General features: G+C 39.1%; 1 protein-coding gene across 4 annotated transcripts in view; it reads left to right on the top strand.

The window, feature by feature from the left end:
* SLC22A16 (solute carrier family 22 member 16) overlaps positions 1–15,126 on the top strand; it is a 114,362-nt gene that overhangs the window by 84,470 nt on the left and 14,766 nt on the right. For all 4 annotated transcript variants that reach the window (XM_058430442.1, XM_058430446.1, XM_058430438.1 and 1 more), the window contains 2 exons: positions 7,568–7,685; positions 11,841–12,372. In XM_058430442.1, coding sequence (XP_058286425.1) covers positions 7,568–7,685; positions 11,841–12,372 — 650 coding nt within the window. The remainder of the gene's footprint in view (positions 1–7,567; positions 7,686–11,840; positions 12,373–15,126) is intronic.

Genomic DNA, 15,126 nt, shown 5'->3' with positions numbered 1-15,126 from the left:
GGCAGAGCAGCCATGATGTATATTTTTTAAAGTCCTTGAGAAGTTGCAAACCATTAACTGGTATTCATTTGGATGTGTAGCTTGAATTAAAATTACCTGGGAGCTCCAGAAAAACCTTAAGCTAAAAAATTGGTTTGACATGGTCCATGACTCCCAGTGTCTGTATTCTCTCAGCGGAACTTGTTGAAAGAGACAGCCTCCTTGCACCTCTTGTAGTCTTCTACACTTCTTGCTGGATGTGCCAAGATAGCAAGTCCCTGACCACTTTTTTATGTGGGCCATTTCTCAGAGTTGCCTATGCAGCCAGTACCTTAAAAGATGAGTGCTATGGCTTAGATATGATTTGTCTGTTCTCACCAAGGCTCATGTTGAAATTTGATCCCCACTGTGGCAGTGTTGGGAGGTGAGGCCTAGTGGGAGGTGTTTGGGCTATGGGGGCAAATCCCTCATGAATGAATTGGTGCTGTTCTCATGGCAGTGGGTGAATGAGTTCTGGCTGTCACAACACTGGATTAATTCTCATAGGAATTGATTAGTTCCTGCAAGAGTGGATTGTTTTAAAGTGAGGACGCCCCTCAGGTTTCTCTCTCTTTACATGTTTCTCTCTCTTTACATACATATATATTACATATATATATTACATATATATATGTTTTATATATATGTTATATATATATATACACCTTTGACCTTTTCTGCCATGTTGTAATGTAGCATGAAAGCCCTTGCAAGAAGCCAGTACCCTTGATCTTCCCAGCCTGCAGAACTGTGAGCTAAATAAACCTCTTTTCTTTATAAATTATCCAATCTTAGGTGTTCTTTTATAGCAACATAAAATTAACTAATATGATGAGATAATGTCCCCTCTCTGCCACAAAGAGTAGGCTTCCTAACTGCTTGCTACAAAACCAGTGGATTCCCCACATTCAGTGCTCCTCCTCTCTAATTCAACCCACTATCTGTGAAGTGTCATCTGGGCTCATTGTGGGACTTGGGGATTAGAGGACCTGAGACAAAGATGCTGCTGCCCTACTGCTTGCTAATGAAGTAAGTAATGAAGTTCTTTGTCTCTGACCCAAACATCTTGTGTTTTTGCCAGCATCCCTTAAACAGTACAGATTAACATATTAACTTAGAGTAAAATAAAATTTAATACTCTTTGTATACTCTCATCTTGGGCCTGAGAGGATTCTCATAAATTATTTTTCAAGGTGAATAAGTAGCTCAGTGAAAACCAAAAGACATAATTAAAAGGGACCATGAGTGAGAATCAACAGAAACAATTGGCAGCAGAAGCAGACTGCTGCACAAAGACTTCAAATACTAGAATTATCAGGCACAAATAATAAAATAACCACACTTACTATTTTTAAAGAAATAGAAGACAAGCTTAAAAATATTGATAAAAACTGGACATTGTATTAAAACTGACATAAAATTGAAGAATACCCAGGACACCTAGAAATACAAAGTGAAATAAATGAATAACAAATCACCTGGATAGTTTCAACGACCTGTCGTACATGGCTACAAAAAATTCATGAAATGGATGATAACTCAGAAAAATTATCAATATTAAATCTCAGAGAGACAAAGAGGTGGGAAAGATGAGAGATTAAAATTCATGGAGGCTGAAAAGGGAAAAGGTCTGAAGTCTATTTAATATTAGAAACTAATCAATGGTATTTACCACATTAACGTATTAGAGGACAAAATTCATACGATCAACTCAATACATACAGGAAAAGCATTTGATGAATTTCAAAATCCATTCGTGATAAAAACTAAAAATAGAAGAATGCCTTTAACCTGATAAAAGGTTTCTACAATAAGATTTACCATGAATATCCTAATTGTGAATTTAAAATATTAATTTTTTTTCTTTCTTTCTTTTTTTTTGTTTAGAGACAGGGTTTTGCTATGTTGCCCAGGCTGTTCTCAAACTCCTGGGCTCAAGCAATTCTCCTGCCTCAGCCCTCCCAAGTAGGTGGGATTACAGGCATGCACCACTGCACCCAGCTCTTAATTGTGAAATGTTAAAAGCTTTTCCTTTGAGATTAGGAACAGACGAGCATGTATGAAACATGTCTTCTACTTAGCATTGTACTGGATAGTCTAGCCAATGCTGTAAAGAAAAAGAGAAAGAGGGAGAAGGAAAGGAAGCAAGGAAGGAATAATGATTGGAAAGGAGAAATAAAAAGTCATTATTTGTAGTTATTACAATTTTGTATGAAAAAAGTCCTACATATGAGTTATTAGAATTAATGAGCATTTAAAATTAATTATATTTCTATATATGAGTAACAGATATAAAAATTTTAAAAATGTCATTGCAGAAGCCTAAATATATGAAATATAAATGGTTAAATATAACAAAAAGTGAAGAAGGCCCTCTGTGGAGAAAATTATAAACTTTAAGAATCAAATCATTAAAGTAAATAGATATATCACTAGACAAACAGATTGAGGCTCCTTTAGAGGTTCCTGGAATAGTCTTGTGCATTCATAAACATAAGTATAGACACATAAGGCATTTTATATTAGCAGGAAAAGGATCAATCAGTAAGTGGTGCTGGGACAGATGTCTAGCCATATAGAAGGAAATACAACTGGATTAATTTTCTAACATTTTACAGTACAACAGCAGTTCCAGGACTAAACGTGCATATGTGAAAAGCAAAACTATACAATTTTAGGAAGATAATTTAGGAGAATATTTTCAGAACCTAATGGAAGAAAGGGTGATTTTTCTAAAACACGTAAAGCATTGACCATGAAAGAAAAAATGGATAAATTTGACTTCATTAAAAGAATTTATGTCCACCAAAAGACACCATTAAAAGAGGAAAGACACGAATGTGTGCACACAAGAGAGAGAAAATATTTGCTTTACATATAACTAAATTATTAGTGTCCAGAATAATCAAAGGATTTTTACTTACATCAATGGGAAAAAGACAACCGAATAGAAAAATGGGAAAATGATTTGAAGTCACTTCATAGAAAAGAAAATCCAAAAGGCTAATGAAAAGATGAACTGACAGTGATATATAATCGCACCATTTACTTTTGAGCAGTTGTCAAAAGTCAAAAGTCAAAAGTCTCGTAACACTAAGTGTTGGTGAGGATACGGAGTAATAGGATCTCTCATCCTGCTGGTGTGAATGCAAATTGAGGATCCAAATTGGGTTAACCTTGAAGACTGATTTGGTATCATATAGAACTGGTGATGTGCACAGCCACATGTTCTGGGGCATATACCCTGAGCATGCCCTTGCACACGTCCACAGAGGTACATGCATAAAAGTGCTCTCACAGCATTGTTCCTAACAGCCCTGCACTCTAAACAACCCAGATGTCCTTCAATCATCTCATGGACACATGTATTATAATATATTCTTACAGTAGGATGTGTGGGCATGAAAATGAATGAGCCACAGCTACATGAAACAACATAGATGAATCTCCTATACATAATGTTTGATAAAGGAAGCAAGTCATAAAATAATACATGTGGTATTATCCTGTTTTTAAAAATGTAAAATCATAATAGCAAAACTAACCTATACTGTTTATAAGCAGTAACCTGTATTGTTTAGCATTGCTTATAAAAGTAGTAAAATGCAACAAAAAATAAGAGATTATCACCAAAATTAGAAAAATGTTTCCTCCTAGAAAGGGCAAGGGATTTGTAGTCACAAAGAGAGGTGCAAGAAGCTATCAGGAGGCTGGCAATCATCTCTTTCTTGCCTTGGGTTGTGATTTGCAGGCATTTGATTTTTTATTATTCTTGAAACTGTACATATTTTATGCATGGTTATATATGTATAAAATATTATAATGAAAAAAGCAAAGAAATAAGATCTGATCCCACCCTTAAGGAGCTAACAGTGGAGAATATAGACTTTTAAACAGACCATTTCAATGAAATGTAGTAAATGCTTTTTTTTTTTTTTTTGAGAAGGAGTCTAGCTCTGTTGCCCAGGCTGGAGTGCAGTGGTGCAATCTTGGATCACTGCAACCTCTGCCTTCCAGGTTCAAATGATTCTCCTGCCTCAGCCTCCCAAGTAGCTGGGACTACAGGCATGTGCCACCATGCCTGGCTAATTTTTGTATTTTTAGCAGCCTAGGGGTTTCACCATGTTGGCCAGGCTGGTCTTGAACTCCTGACCTCCAGTGATCTGCCTGCCTTGGCCTCCCAAAGTGCTGGGATTACAGGCATGAGCCACCATGCCCAGCCGGTAAATGCTTTTAAAATAATAAAAACTCACATTTATGGACAATTTATTATACACTAGGTACTTTTCTAAATTTCTTATATATCATCTCATTTAATTATTTGAAGAGGTCTGTGAGATAGACACTATTGTGCCCCCCCCTCCTTCTTTTTTAACCAACAGGGAAAAGGAAGCATAGAAAGTTCACATGGAAAATAAGGGATGGAGCTGGGATTTGAGCCCGGGCCAGCATCCCCAACTACTGCATCACACTGTTTCTGAATTTTTGCTATGAGACCCCAAGGAATGATCGATGGAAGTTGTCAGATGGAGAAGGCCCCCAAGGGAAAGGAATAGCTTTGTGTCACGAAACAACCTGGCATGTTCAGAGAATTGTGGGAAAGTCAGTGTGGCAGAAGTAGAGAAGGGCAGATTGTTAAAGGAAATGACAAGAGGCAAAACCACAATGGGGATTATTTGATTTCTGGGAAGTGTGGGAGGTGTACTGATGTGAGGTTAGGAAGTCCAGCTGGGAAGCTAGTGGGATGAATGATGTAAGAAATGGTGAAGACTTGAGTGAAAGCAGGAAAAGCAGGGAGGAAAAGATGAAGACATATTTGGAAGGCATTTCTAAACTCACATAATTTGATGACCAATATGCAGGAGGGAGCAGAGGAATGTATTAAGGTTTAGAAGCCTAATGGAAGGGGATTTTGCTAACCAGTTCAGGAAATACTAGGGAGAGAGCAGTTTTAGAAGAGAAGGGAACACGTTTGGATATATTCCAATGAGCTTGTCCTATCCCTGTATTAAGAAAAACAAAGTGAAGATGTATTCAAAGTTAATACCAATTACAACAGCAATAAGAGATTGCAGCTCTGCAGGACATTAAAGCAGAGAAGAGCAACTGGGGCCAGATGGTGGGTGGGGAGTTAATAGCCCATACTTAGGAATCAGAGCCAGGAAAGTGGATGAAATCGCAAGGGCAGAGTGTGCAGCTGAGGACTTTAGGGAGTGCCAGCATTGAGGCAGGGAGGTCATCAGGGAGGTGCAAGCAGAACCAGGTGAGAGGGATGTTTTACAAGCCAAGGGACAGCAGGGGTCTGACAAATAGGCATGGTCAGTGGCACTAGAGAGGACAGGCAGAAAGGACCAGGAGAGGCAATGTGCAGGTCCCTGGTGACTGCAAAGTGAGCTCAGAAAAGTTGGTTGCACCTGGTCATCATTGGCTGAGGAAACAAGTAGGAGTTGAGGAAGGAAATACTCCCTTTTGATATATCTGTCAAGGGAGGAAATGCGAGGTGGCTAAAGGAGCAATGGGGTCAAGAGAAGGTTCTTGTCTTTGGTTGGAGGAGACTAAACTGAAAGGAAGAAGTCAAAGGAGAGGGAAAAACAAAGGAAAAAGAAGTGATGGGTTTCAGAGGAAGTGGGAAGAGGCACAATCCGATACAAAGATTGCAAAATGATATTTGGAGAGAAAGGGGCATGTGTCTTCAGAGAGGCAGGAAGAGAAGGCTGAATGGCTGAATGCAGATGCAGGTCGTGTTGGTAAGTGGACAGAGCAGGCCGTTGTGAGCCTTCCTCTTTGATGGTCTCTTTTCTCTGCAGGAGATGGCTGTTCATCTACTGAGACAGAAGATGTTTGAGGTGGGAGAGAGGGTCAAGCAGTGATAGGTAAAAATAGTTTTAGGTGGCATTCAGGGCTAAAATTAGATTGGGGAACATTCCTATGTAGGGCCAACAATCTCCACTAATGTGCAAAGGAGCAAAGACGGCTGAAGTGTGAAGATGATGGTTTCTTATTTATTTGCATATCCTCTGCTGCACCAAGCAAACCTGTTGGTTGGACTCTCCAGACAATATTCTTTTGCCTTAAATTATTTGTCAGAGACAACACATAGGGAGAAAATATTTGCATTTGCATATTGTATATCTGATAAGAGTTTAGTATCCAGAATATATAAAGAGCTCTTACAACTCAATATTAAAAAGCAATAGACTAATTCAAAAATGGGCAAAGAATTTGGATAAACATTTCTCTAAAGAATATATGCAAATAGCCAATACGCATTTGAAAAGAAGCTCAACATCATTAATCATTAGGGAATTGTAAATAAAAACCACAATGAGGTACTACTTCACATCCATTGGGCTGGCTATAATAAAAAAGGCAGGCAGTAACAAGTGGTGGGGAGAATGTGGAGAATCAAAACCCTCATACACTGCTGGTGAGAATGGAAAAATGAGGCGGCCATCTTGGAAGCCAGTTTGGCAGTTCCTCAGAATGTTACACATAGAGTTACCATATGACCCAGGGATTTCACTACTAGGTATATACCCAAGAGACTTGAAAACATAAGTTCACACAAAATCTTGTTCGTGAATGTTCACAGCAGCATTATTCATAATAGCCAAGAAGAGGAAAATGAGCCATCAACTGATGAATAGATAAAATGTGGTTTATCTGTATAATGGTGCTACTCAGAGAGAAAAAAGGAATGAAGTACTGATACATGCTACAACATAGATGAAGCTGGAAAACCTAACGCTAGGGAAAAGAAGTCAGACACAAAAGGCCACATATTGTTTGACTCTATTTGTGGGAAATGTCGAGAACGGGCAAATCTATGGAGACACAAGGCAGATGAGTGGTTGTCAGGGACTGGAGGGAGCCGGGAATAGGGAGTGGCAGCTCCTGGGCACAGAGTTTCTTTTGGGAGTGATGAATGTGTCCTGGAATTAAAGAATGATGATGGTTGCACAACCTTGCAAATACACTAGAAACCACCAAATCGTCCACTTTAAAAGGTTGAATTTTATGGCATTTGAATTATATCACAATTTTAAAATCTGTCAGAAATATTATTTGTTTTTTAAACAAAGAGATGCCTCTTTCAATTATGAAAAGATAGAGCAAGTAAGCACATTATTCTAGAAGCAGAAGGTAGCAAGGCCTCTGTTTTTAGAGGGGCTTGGCAAGAGCTGTCATAGCCTTGGTGGACAGAGCCAGCCTGGCAGGGAAGATGATCCCAGAGAGCGAAAGTCCCGGAAGGGAGAGGACAAATTCTCCCCTCTCTTCCCCCAATCCCAGGTTAAGGGGTCCTGTGGGGATGACTCAGAGTGATCAGGTATGTATATTAGCAGCTCAGGTAGAGGCCTCTCCACTGAACAGCTGGTCTTTTAAAGAAGCCATGGAACTTATGGTTTGCTCAAAATAAATAAAAGAAAAACAATCAATACATAAGCTATTCAAGGTATATAGGTAACACCTATCTTTTATGAATTGGAGTGGATGTTTAAACTGTTACAACTCTACCTTGCTCTTCCACTGTGTGACTCTTATTTTTCAGGCTAGGACGCCGGGTGGTCTTACGGGCCACAAGCAGTAGCATGTTTTTGTTTGGAATAGCAGCGGCGTTTGCAGTTGATTATTACACCTTCATGGCTGCACGCTTTTTTCTTGCCATGGTGAGTTGTGTTTTCTACCTCTTTAATTCTGCTGCAGTATTTTCATAGGAAACCTTAACCCTCTTCATTTTGCTTATTTAAGATCTAGTGAGCGAGATCAAGGACTAATCTTTGTCCACTCCACTGCAGAAGTCTGTCTACAGAATACCAATGCCTCGTGTTTAGAATGGAATTCATTACAGTGAAAAATTGTTGCTGGCTGGGCAGAAGTGTGTTTGCCTCTGTGTCGGGCATGTGGGCCACATGTCACAATTACTGAGGCATTATTTTATTTCTGAGTAATTATATTGGTCTAGTCAGGGCCTGTTCACATGAGCAAACAGACAGTTAAGGTGTGTGGTTAAAGTCACCTGTATAATGTACAGGAAGAATGAAAACAAGAAGGCGTTATAGGTCCTTATGTTACCAGGAACAGGAGTTTAGTGGAAAGGGCATGAGTTTGAATACCAGCTTTGTCATATATTGGCTTGTTAGTTGTATGATCTTGAGCACACTCATTATCCTCTTTGAATCTTAGGTTGTAGTCTGTAAACTGTAGAAAAGAATCCATGTTTATTATTATTATTATTAGGATTCAGTGAGATTAAGTATAAACAACTGCAGTACAGCACCTGGTTACAATGGTAACTGTTACTAGAAATGGACTAGCGAGCAAGGAAGCTGTTTCCATGCTCAGTGAGGCTTCCAGATAGATTTCCAACTATCAAACAACAGCAGCAGTGATTTCCGGTTGGAAATCACTGATCAAGGATAATAGAGGGAAGTTTCCATCTGGAGGAGGAGCTTGTGATCTTGCTAAACACAGAGCAGTAGGTTGGATGGTCTGAGGGTCCGGAGAGAAGCAAAGGACTTCAATCTCTCTGCACTCCCTCAGAGAACAAGATGGGATGTCAGTTTTGGAGTCTTTTTTGATGGATAGAAAGGGTTTCTAGCAAACCATACAGATGGCCAAGGATAAGGAAGATGCATAAAAATAAATCTAGGAGACTAGAAGGTGTTGTACCTCATTAAAAAGTAAATACATATATTTAGGAATGTAAAGAGTTTTAAATATAAGATAGCAACCAGAAGTTCTGTTTCCACTGAGGACATAACTCTGTGACTGTAGAGTGAGATTTCATGAGAGAAAGCTTCTGGTGGGACTGAAGATTCCACAAAGGCACAGGTGCTGAGAAAGTATAAACATCATCTTTTGGAAGACTTAAGAGGATATTTCTGAAAATATCTGTTTCAGTCTTGCAAAATACCATGTGTTGGCTTCTAGACCCAAGGAAACAAGGCCACACCCATAGAGTACATCTGTGAAATGTGGCCTTAATTTTCTGTGACTATTTCCTTTGATGTTCGTGGGGAATGGATTTGTGGTGGAATTCTGTGGATGGGAGATGCAGGCAGATTCATTTACTCAACACATTTATTGATCTGTCTACATAGTGTAATGCTAAGTAAACCAGACCCAGCTGTCTCAACAAGTCAAGTAGGAAAGGCAAGACGTTGATCAGCCATCTTCAAAAATAAATAAAATGTTGACAGTGAGGGCATAACAGCAGTGGGTCTGGAGGGTTCACCAGGGTCTGGAGGGTCAAGGGCTTTCTCGTTGTGAGGGATGGGTGAGAGAAGAACATTCCAGCAAAGATAGAAGCAGATGAAAGGGCCCTGAGATGAGAAAGAAAAGCCGGAATGTCTGCAGAATAGAGAGGAGGAGAGATGCATTGATGAGGCTGAAGGGATCAAGGCGGTTAGGTGGGGCTTTGTGGGATTGTCAGGATTTTGCTCTATCTCCTAAAGGCAATGGCAATCCACAAAAGGGATTCCGGGAATTCTGGCTTCTATGAGGGGGTGGATTCCGAGAAGATATGAGGAGTATTATCAGTGGAAGGGATGGGTGTGAGTGGATTTACAGAGTGTTTTGGAGTTAGTTGTCTATGGATTTTCTGAATCCAATGACAGAGAAAGTTGTAGCTGACTCATGAGAAATAATTAGCGTTGAAAAACCTGATGGGGACAAATATTACAGCTTAATTTAACTGGGAAATTTATAGTATTTAAAAGTTATCACAATCTTTGTTTAGTGTAACAGCAGCGCTTACCAAAAGCGACTTCTAGATTCTTGGATATAGGGTCCCAATGATCTGAGTCTTGCCATTACAAAGTTGCACAGAGAAATAAAAGCTGTTGTCACAAAAATGTTAACTGATTATGAATACAGTAGTCCTCATCGAGCACCTCCCTGCCTCCTGCTAGGATCAACCCTTTCTGACAGCAGGAATATCCTTGTAGGCCGGCCTCTTTGTGACTGTCCGATGCAAGGAGAAATTGCAGTTATTACAAGGGACACGTGTTTACAAAAAGTCTTTAAAAGCAATGAGGGAACACGGGAACACTGCCTGAATCCTGCCCACAACCTTTGGCCAGTTGGTATCTGGCAGAGAGACCTGTTAACTTTTGAAGAAATTAACATCTGCAAGGATAATCACATAATGAGCCTTTGAAAGCGTATGATTCAAATATCTAATGATTAAGAGAGGCCTTTGGGGAGTGGTGCTCTCGAATAATTTTACAAAAATTAATTTTATGATTTGTGTTGTAGAAGTAAAATATGAAATAATTTTGTAGAAAAATTCTTCTCTTCCTCCTCCCAAAAAACCCATCATTGGACTCATTCTTTGTTTATTTCAAGAATGGTCACATGTTATATTCTAATCACATATTGTAATCTAATTTTTATTAAAGGTAGGCATATTTCCCATATAAAGTTTTTCCCCAGTTTTCCTTCTTGTGGTAAAGTACACATAACACAAAATTTACCATCTTAACCATTTTTAAGAGTACAGTTCAGTGATATTAAGTGCATTCATACTGTGGTGCAATTATCACCACTGTGCATCTTCAGAACTCGTTTTCATCTTGCAAAACTGAAACTCCATCCATTGAATAATAACTCTCTGTTCCCTGTCTCCCTAGCCCCTGACAACCACCATTCCACATCCTGTCGCTATGAGTTGGGCCACTCTAGGTACCTCATGAAAGTGGAATCATACGATATTTGTCTTTTTGTGACTGGCTTATTTCCCTTAGCATAATATTCATTGTATGCATAGACTACATTTTTCCTATCTATTCGTCTGTGGACAGACACTTGGGGGGTTGCTTCCATGCTTTAGCTGTTGTGAATAATGCTATGAGCAGGCATGTACAAACATCTCTTCCAGACCCCTCTTTCAATTCCTTTGGGTGTATACTCAAAGGTGGAATTGCTGGATCATGCTGTAATTGTTTTTTAAGGAATCGTCATACTGTTTTTCCTAGAGGCTGTACCATCATACATTTCTCTCACACATTACACGTGGGTTCCAGTTTCTCTACATTCCCGCTAAAACTTGTTATTTTTTTGTTTTTGTTTTTGTTTTTAATTAGCCACCCTAATGTGTATGAGGGGGTATCTCTTTGTAGCTTTGATTTGCATTTCTCAGTGATTGGTAAACATTTGTATTTCTTCTGTTTGAAATGTCTATTCAAAGCCTTTGCCCATTTTTGAATTGGATTGTTTGTGTTTTTGCTGTTGTTGGGTTTTAGGAGTTCTCCAAAAAATCCCTTATCAGATATTTGATTTGCAAATATTTTATCCAGTTCTGCAGGTTGCCTTTTTCCTCCATTGATAGTGTTCTTTGACGCACAGTTTTAATTTTCATGAAGTCTAATTTGTCTACTTTTCTTTGTCTGTCAAAATAAAATTTTAATTAAATCAGTTTTTCTTACCATTAGTTAGCGTAAATTTTTTGTCTCCATTTAGCAATTAGGATTTAACAATAAGAACCTCCTGGATACAGATAACTTGAAGTATGCATTTACAAGGAATGGAGAAATACATCCACATTATAATGGAATATTTAGATGAAACAAAAGGCAATATCTAACATTTATATCATAAATAATCTCTCAAGTTTTGCCATTGGGGAGGGTGAGGGAAGATGAAAGGACCTATAAGAAAAAAAGACAGATTGGATTGAATGTCATTTTATACATCTGATAGGGTTTCAGAAAGCAAGTCTTTGTCATTTTCTTTTTTGCCTATATGTGATTTGCAATGGGGTCAGACTCCTCAACAGTTATAAATGTGACCTTGAATATAGATCCCTATTATTTGTTTTTCAGGTTGCAAGTGGCTATCTCGTGGTGGGGTTTGTCTATGTGATGGAATTCATTGGCATGAAGTCTCGGACATGGGCATCTGTCCATTTGCATTCCTTTTTTGCAGTTGGAACCCTGCTGGTGGCTTTGACAGGATACTTGGTCAGGACCTGGTGGCTTTACCAGATGATCCTCTCCACGGTGACTGTTCCCTTTATCCTGTGCTGTTGGGTGCTCCCAGAGACACCTTTCTGGCTTCTCTCAGAGGGACGATATGAAGAAGCACAAAAAATAGTTGACATCATGGCCAAGTGGAACAGGGCAAACTCCTGTAAACTGTCAGAACTTTTATCACTGGACCTACAAGGTCCTGCTGGTAATAGCCCCACTGAAGTTCAGAAGCACAACCTATCATATCTGTTTTATAACTGGAGCATTGCGACAAGGACGCTTACCGTTTGGCTAATCTGGTTCACGGGAAGTTTGGGATTCTACTCCTTTTCCTTGAATTCTGTTAATTTAGGAGGCAATGAATACTTAAACCTCTTCCTCCTGGGTAAGTAGTTACAGTATATTTAAATTTGGCAGTGAAGTGAGATTTCTACCATTTGTGTATGTGTGTGTGTTTCTGTGTGAATTTGAGAAAAGAGTATGTTTTTAATAGGCTCTATAAAACCAGGAACAATACTGCCAACCATATCATTATGATATCTCTTAGCGTTATGTTGTAACACATGTACATATGAGAGGACTTCAACCGGTTCATGGAAAAATGGAATTAAAAGACAAAAATTTAAAACATAAACTTTCTCAACATGATTGCCATCAAGGTCAAGACACTTTTGTAAGACATCAGCCATTTATTCCATCCCTAAAGAACTGAGGGTCCTGAGAACGTACCGATGTCAATGCAGTCTTATTTACACTATTAACTGAAGAAAAATGGGTGCCACGTACAGATTTTTTAAGATTAGGAAACAGAAAGAAGTCAGAATGAGCAACCATGAGAACCGTTAAAGTGGCTGCCTAGTGATTTCCCATCAAAACTCTTGCAAAATTGCCCTTGTTTGCTGAGAGGAATGAGCATGCCCATTGTCACGGAGGAGAAGGACTCTCTGGCATTTTTCTACAAAAGCTTTGGTTAACTCTCTCAAACACTCTCATCATAAGCAGATATTTTCATTCTTTGGCCCTCTAGAAAGCTAACAAGCAAAATGCCTTGAGATCCCCAACAAACGTTGCCATGACCTTTGTTCTCGACTGGTCCACTTTTGCTTTGACAGGACCATGGCCCCCCTTGGTAACCATTGCTTTGGTTGGGCTTTGCCTTCAGGATCACACTGGTAAAACCGTGTTTCTTCTCCTGTTACAATTCTCCAAAGAAATCCTTCAGGACCTTGATCCCACTTGTTTAAAATTTCCATGGGAAGTTCTGCCCTTGTCTGCAGCTGATCTGGGCACAGCTGTTTTGTTACCCAGCGAGTGGAAAGTTTGCTCAACTTTAATTTTTGAGTCAGAATTCTGTAAGCCAGACTAATTGAGATATCTATGGTATTGGCTATTGCTTCTGCTGTTAATCTCAGTCTTTGTCAATTAGGGCATGAACAAGATGTATTTTTTTCCTCGATGTGGACGCTCTGCCACTGTGGTCTTCATCTTCAATATCATCTCGTCTTTTCTTAAAATGAGTTATCCATTTGTAAACTGCTGATTTATTTGGGGCATTGTGCCCATAAACTTTTCATAAAGCATCAATGATTTCACCATTCTTCCACCCAAACTTCACCATAAATTTGATGTTTGTTCTTGCTTCAGTTTTAGCAGAATTCATGTTGCTGTAGTGGGAGCTCTTTTCAAACTGGTATCTTATTCTTCTTAGTGCCTCAAACTAGCTCCTCTTCAGACATGTTCTAAGAAGTTAGTACAAATTTCTTTTAGTGCAGAAAAAATCTGAAAACACATGCATAGTTTTTTCATAATATGCACTTTCCATTAACTTTTTTTTTTTTTTGAAACGGAGTCTTGCTCTGTTGCCCAGGCTGGAGTGTGGTGGTGTGATCTCAGCTCACTGCAATATCCACCTCCTGGGTTCAAGCGATTCTCCTGTTTCAGCCTCCTGAATAAATGGTATTACAGGCACCTGCCACCATGCCCAGCTAATTTTTGTATTTTAGTAGAGATGGGGTTTCACCATGTTGGCCAGGCTGGTCTCAAACTTCTGACCTCAGGTGATCCATCCGCCTTGGCCTCCCAAAATGCTGGGATTACAGGCATGAGCCACAGCACCCCGCCGTCCATGACCTTTTTGAAAACTGCTTGTATTCTCCATTTGAAAAAAAGGCATCAGAAGAATTTAGTCTCTCCCTTTCTGCCTTCTCTCCTTGCTCACCTTCTTCACACCTGTCCCCAGCCCAGAGCTCTTCCCAGGGGTAACTTCTATAATGTTTGGGTTGTGCCCTTTCAGATCTATTCATATGCATTTGTGCCGGGCATGGTGGCATGTGCATGTAGTCCCAGCTACTCGGGAGGCTGAGGAGGGAGGATTGCTTGAGCCCAGGAGTTCTGGGCTGTAGTACTCTATGCTGATCAGGTGTCCACACTAAGTTCGGTATCAGTATGGTGACCCCCTGAGAGCAGGGAACCACCAGGTTGCCTAAGGAGGTGTTAACCGGCCCTGGTCGAAAATGGAGCAGGTCAAAATTCCTGTGCTGATCAGATCTGTTTCTATGCATTTCCATATATTTGTGCATATAAATGTTTTATATTTTAACATAAATGAGATCACTCGCTATATATTGTTCTTTGTAAGTTGCTTCCCTTTTAAAATTTAATATGCCTTGGCTATCTGGCATCTCTCAACCTTCAGGTGTCCTTAATTTATAAATTTTAGTTGGTAAAATAACTTTTAAAAATACATGCAACTATAATTTATGTTGTCATACTTCTTTCATTTTAATGGCAGGTTAAGTCACTTTAGATAGCTTGAGATGTGACTCCTAGTGTAAACCAAATTTAAACTAAAACGTGAGAGAAATATTAGAAACCTCTTTTTATCCATCTAGTCTTAACTCCTGCTTATTTCTATGTAGGCTGCCTGTATTTTATATTATCCTCAAAACATCTTGCTTCTAAATTTTTATACGTAGACATTGTGCCATCTCATTAAAGTGCTCTGATGGCACATCTGGTTATTTTTTCTGATTTTCTCAGCAGAGACATCTGTTTTTGTTTATTATAGCTCAGCAGGAATTATGAGAGAAGTCATTTTAAGAAAAAAAGATTTACTCTTTTTTTTGAAGCAAACTAACAA

This window comes from Hylobates moloch, unplaced genomic scaffold (genome assembly GCF_009828535.3).
Source record: "Hylobates moloch isolate HMO894 unplaced genomic scaffold, HMol_V3 SCAFFOLD_2, whole genome shotgun sequence".
Classification (NCBI taxonomy): Eukaryota; Metazoa; Chordata; class Mammalia; order Primates; family Hylobatidae; genus Hylobates; species Hylobates moloch.
Note: the sequence above shows the minus strand (reverse complement) of the source record. Positions and strands in the feature narration are given on the sequence as shown.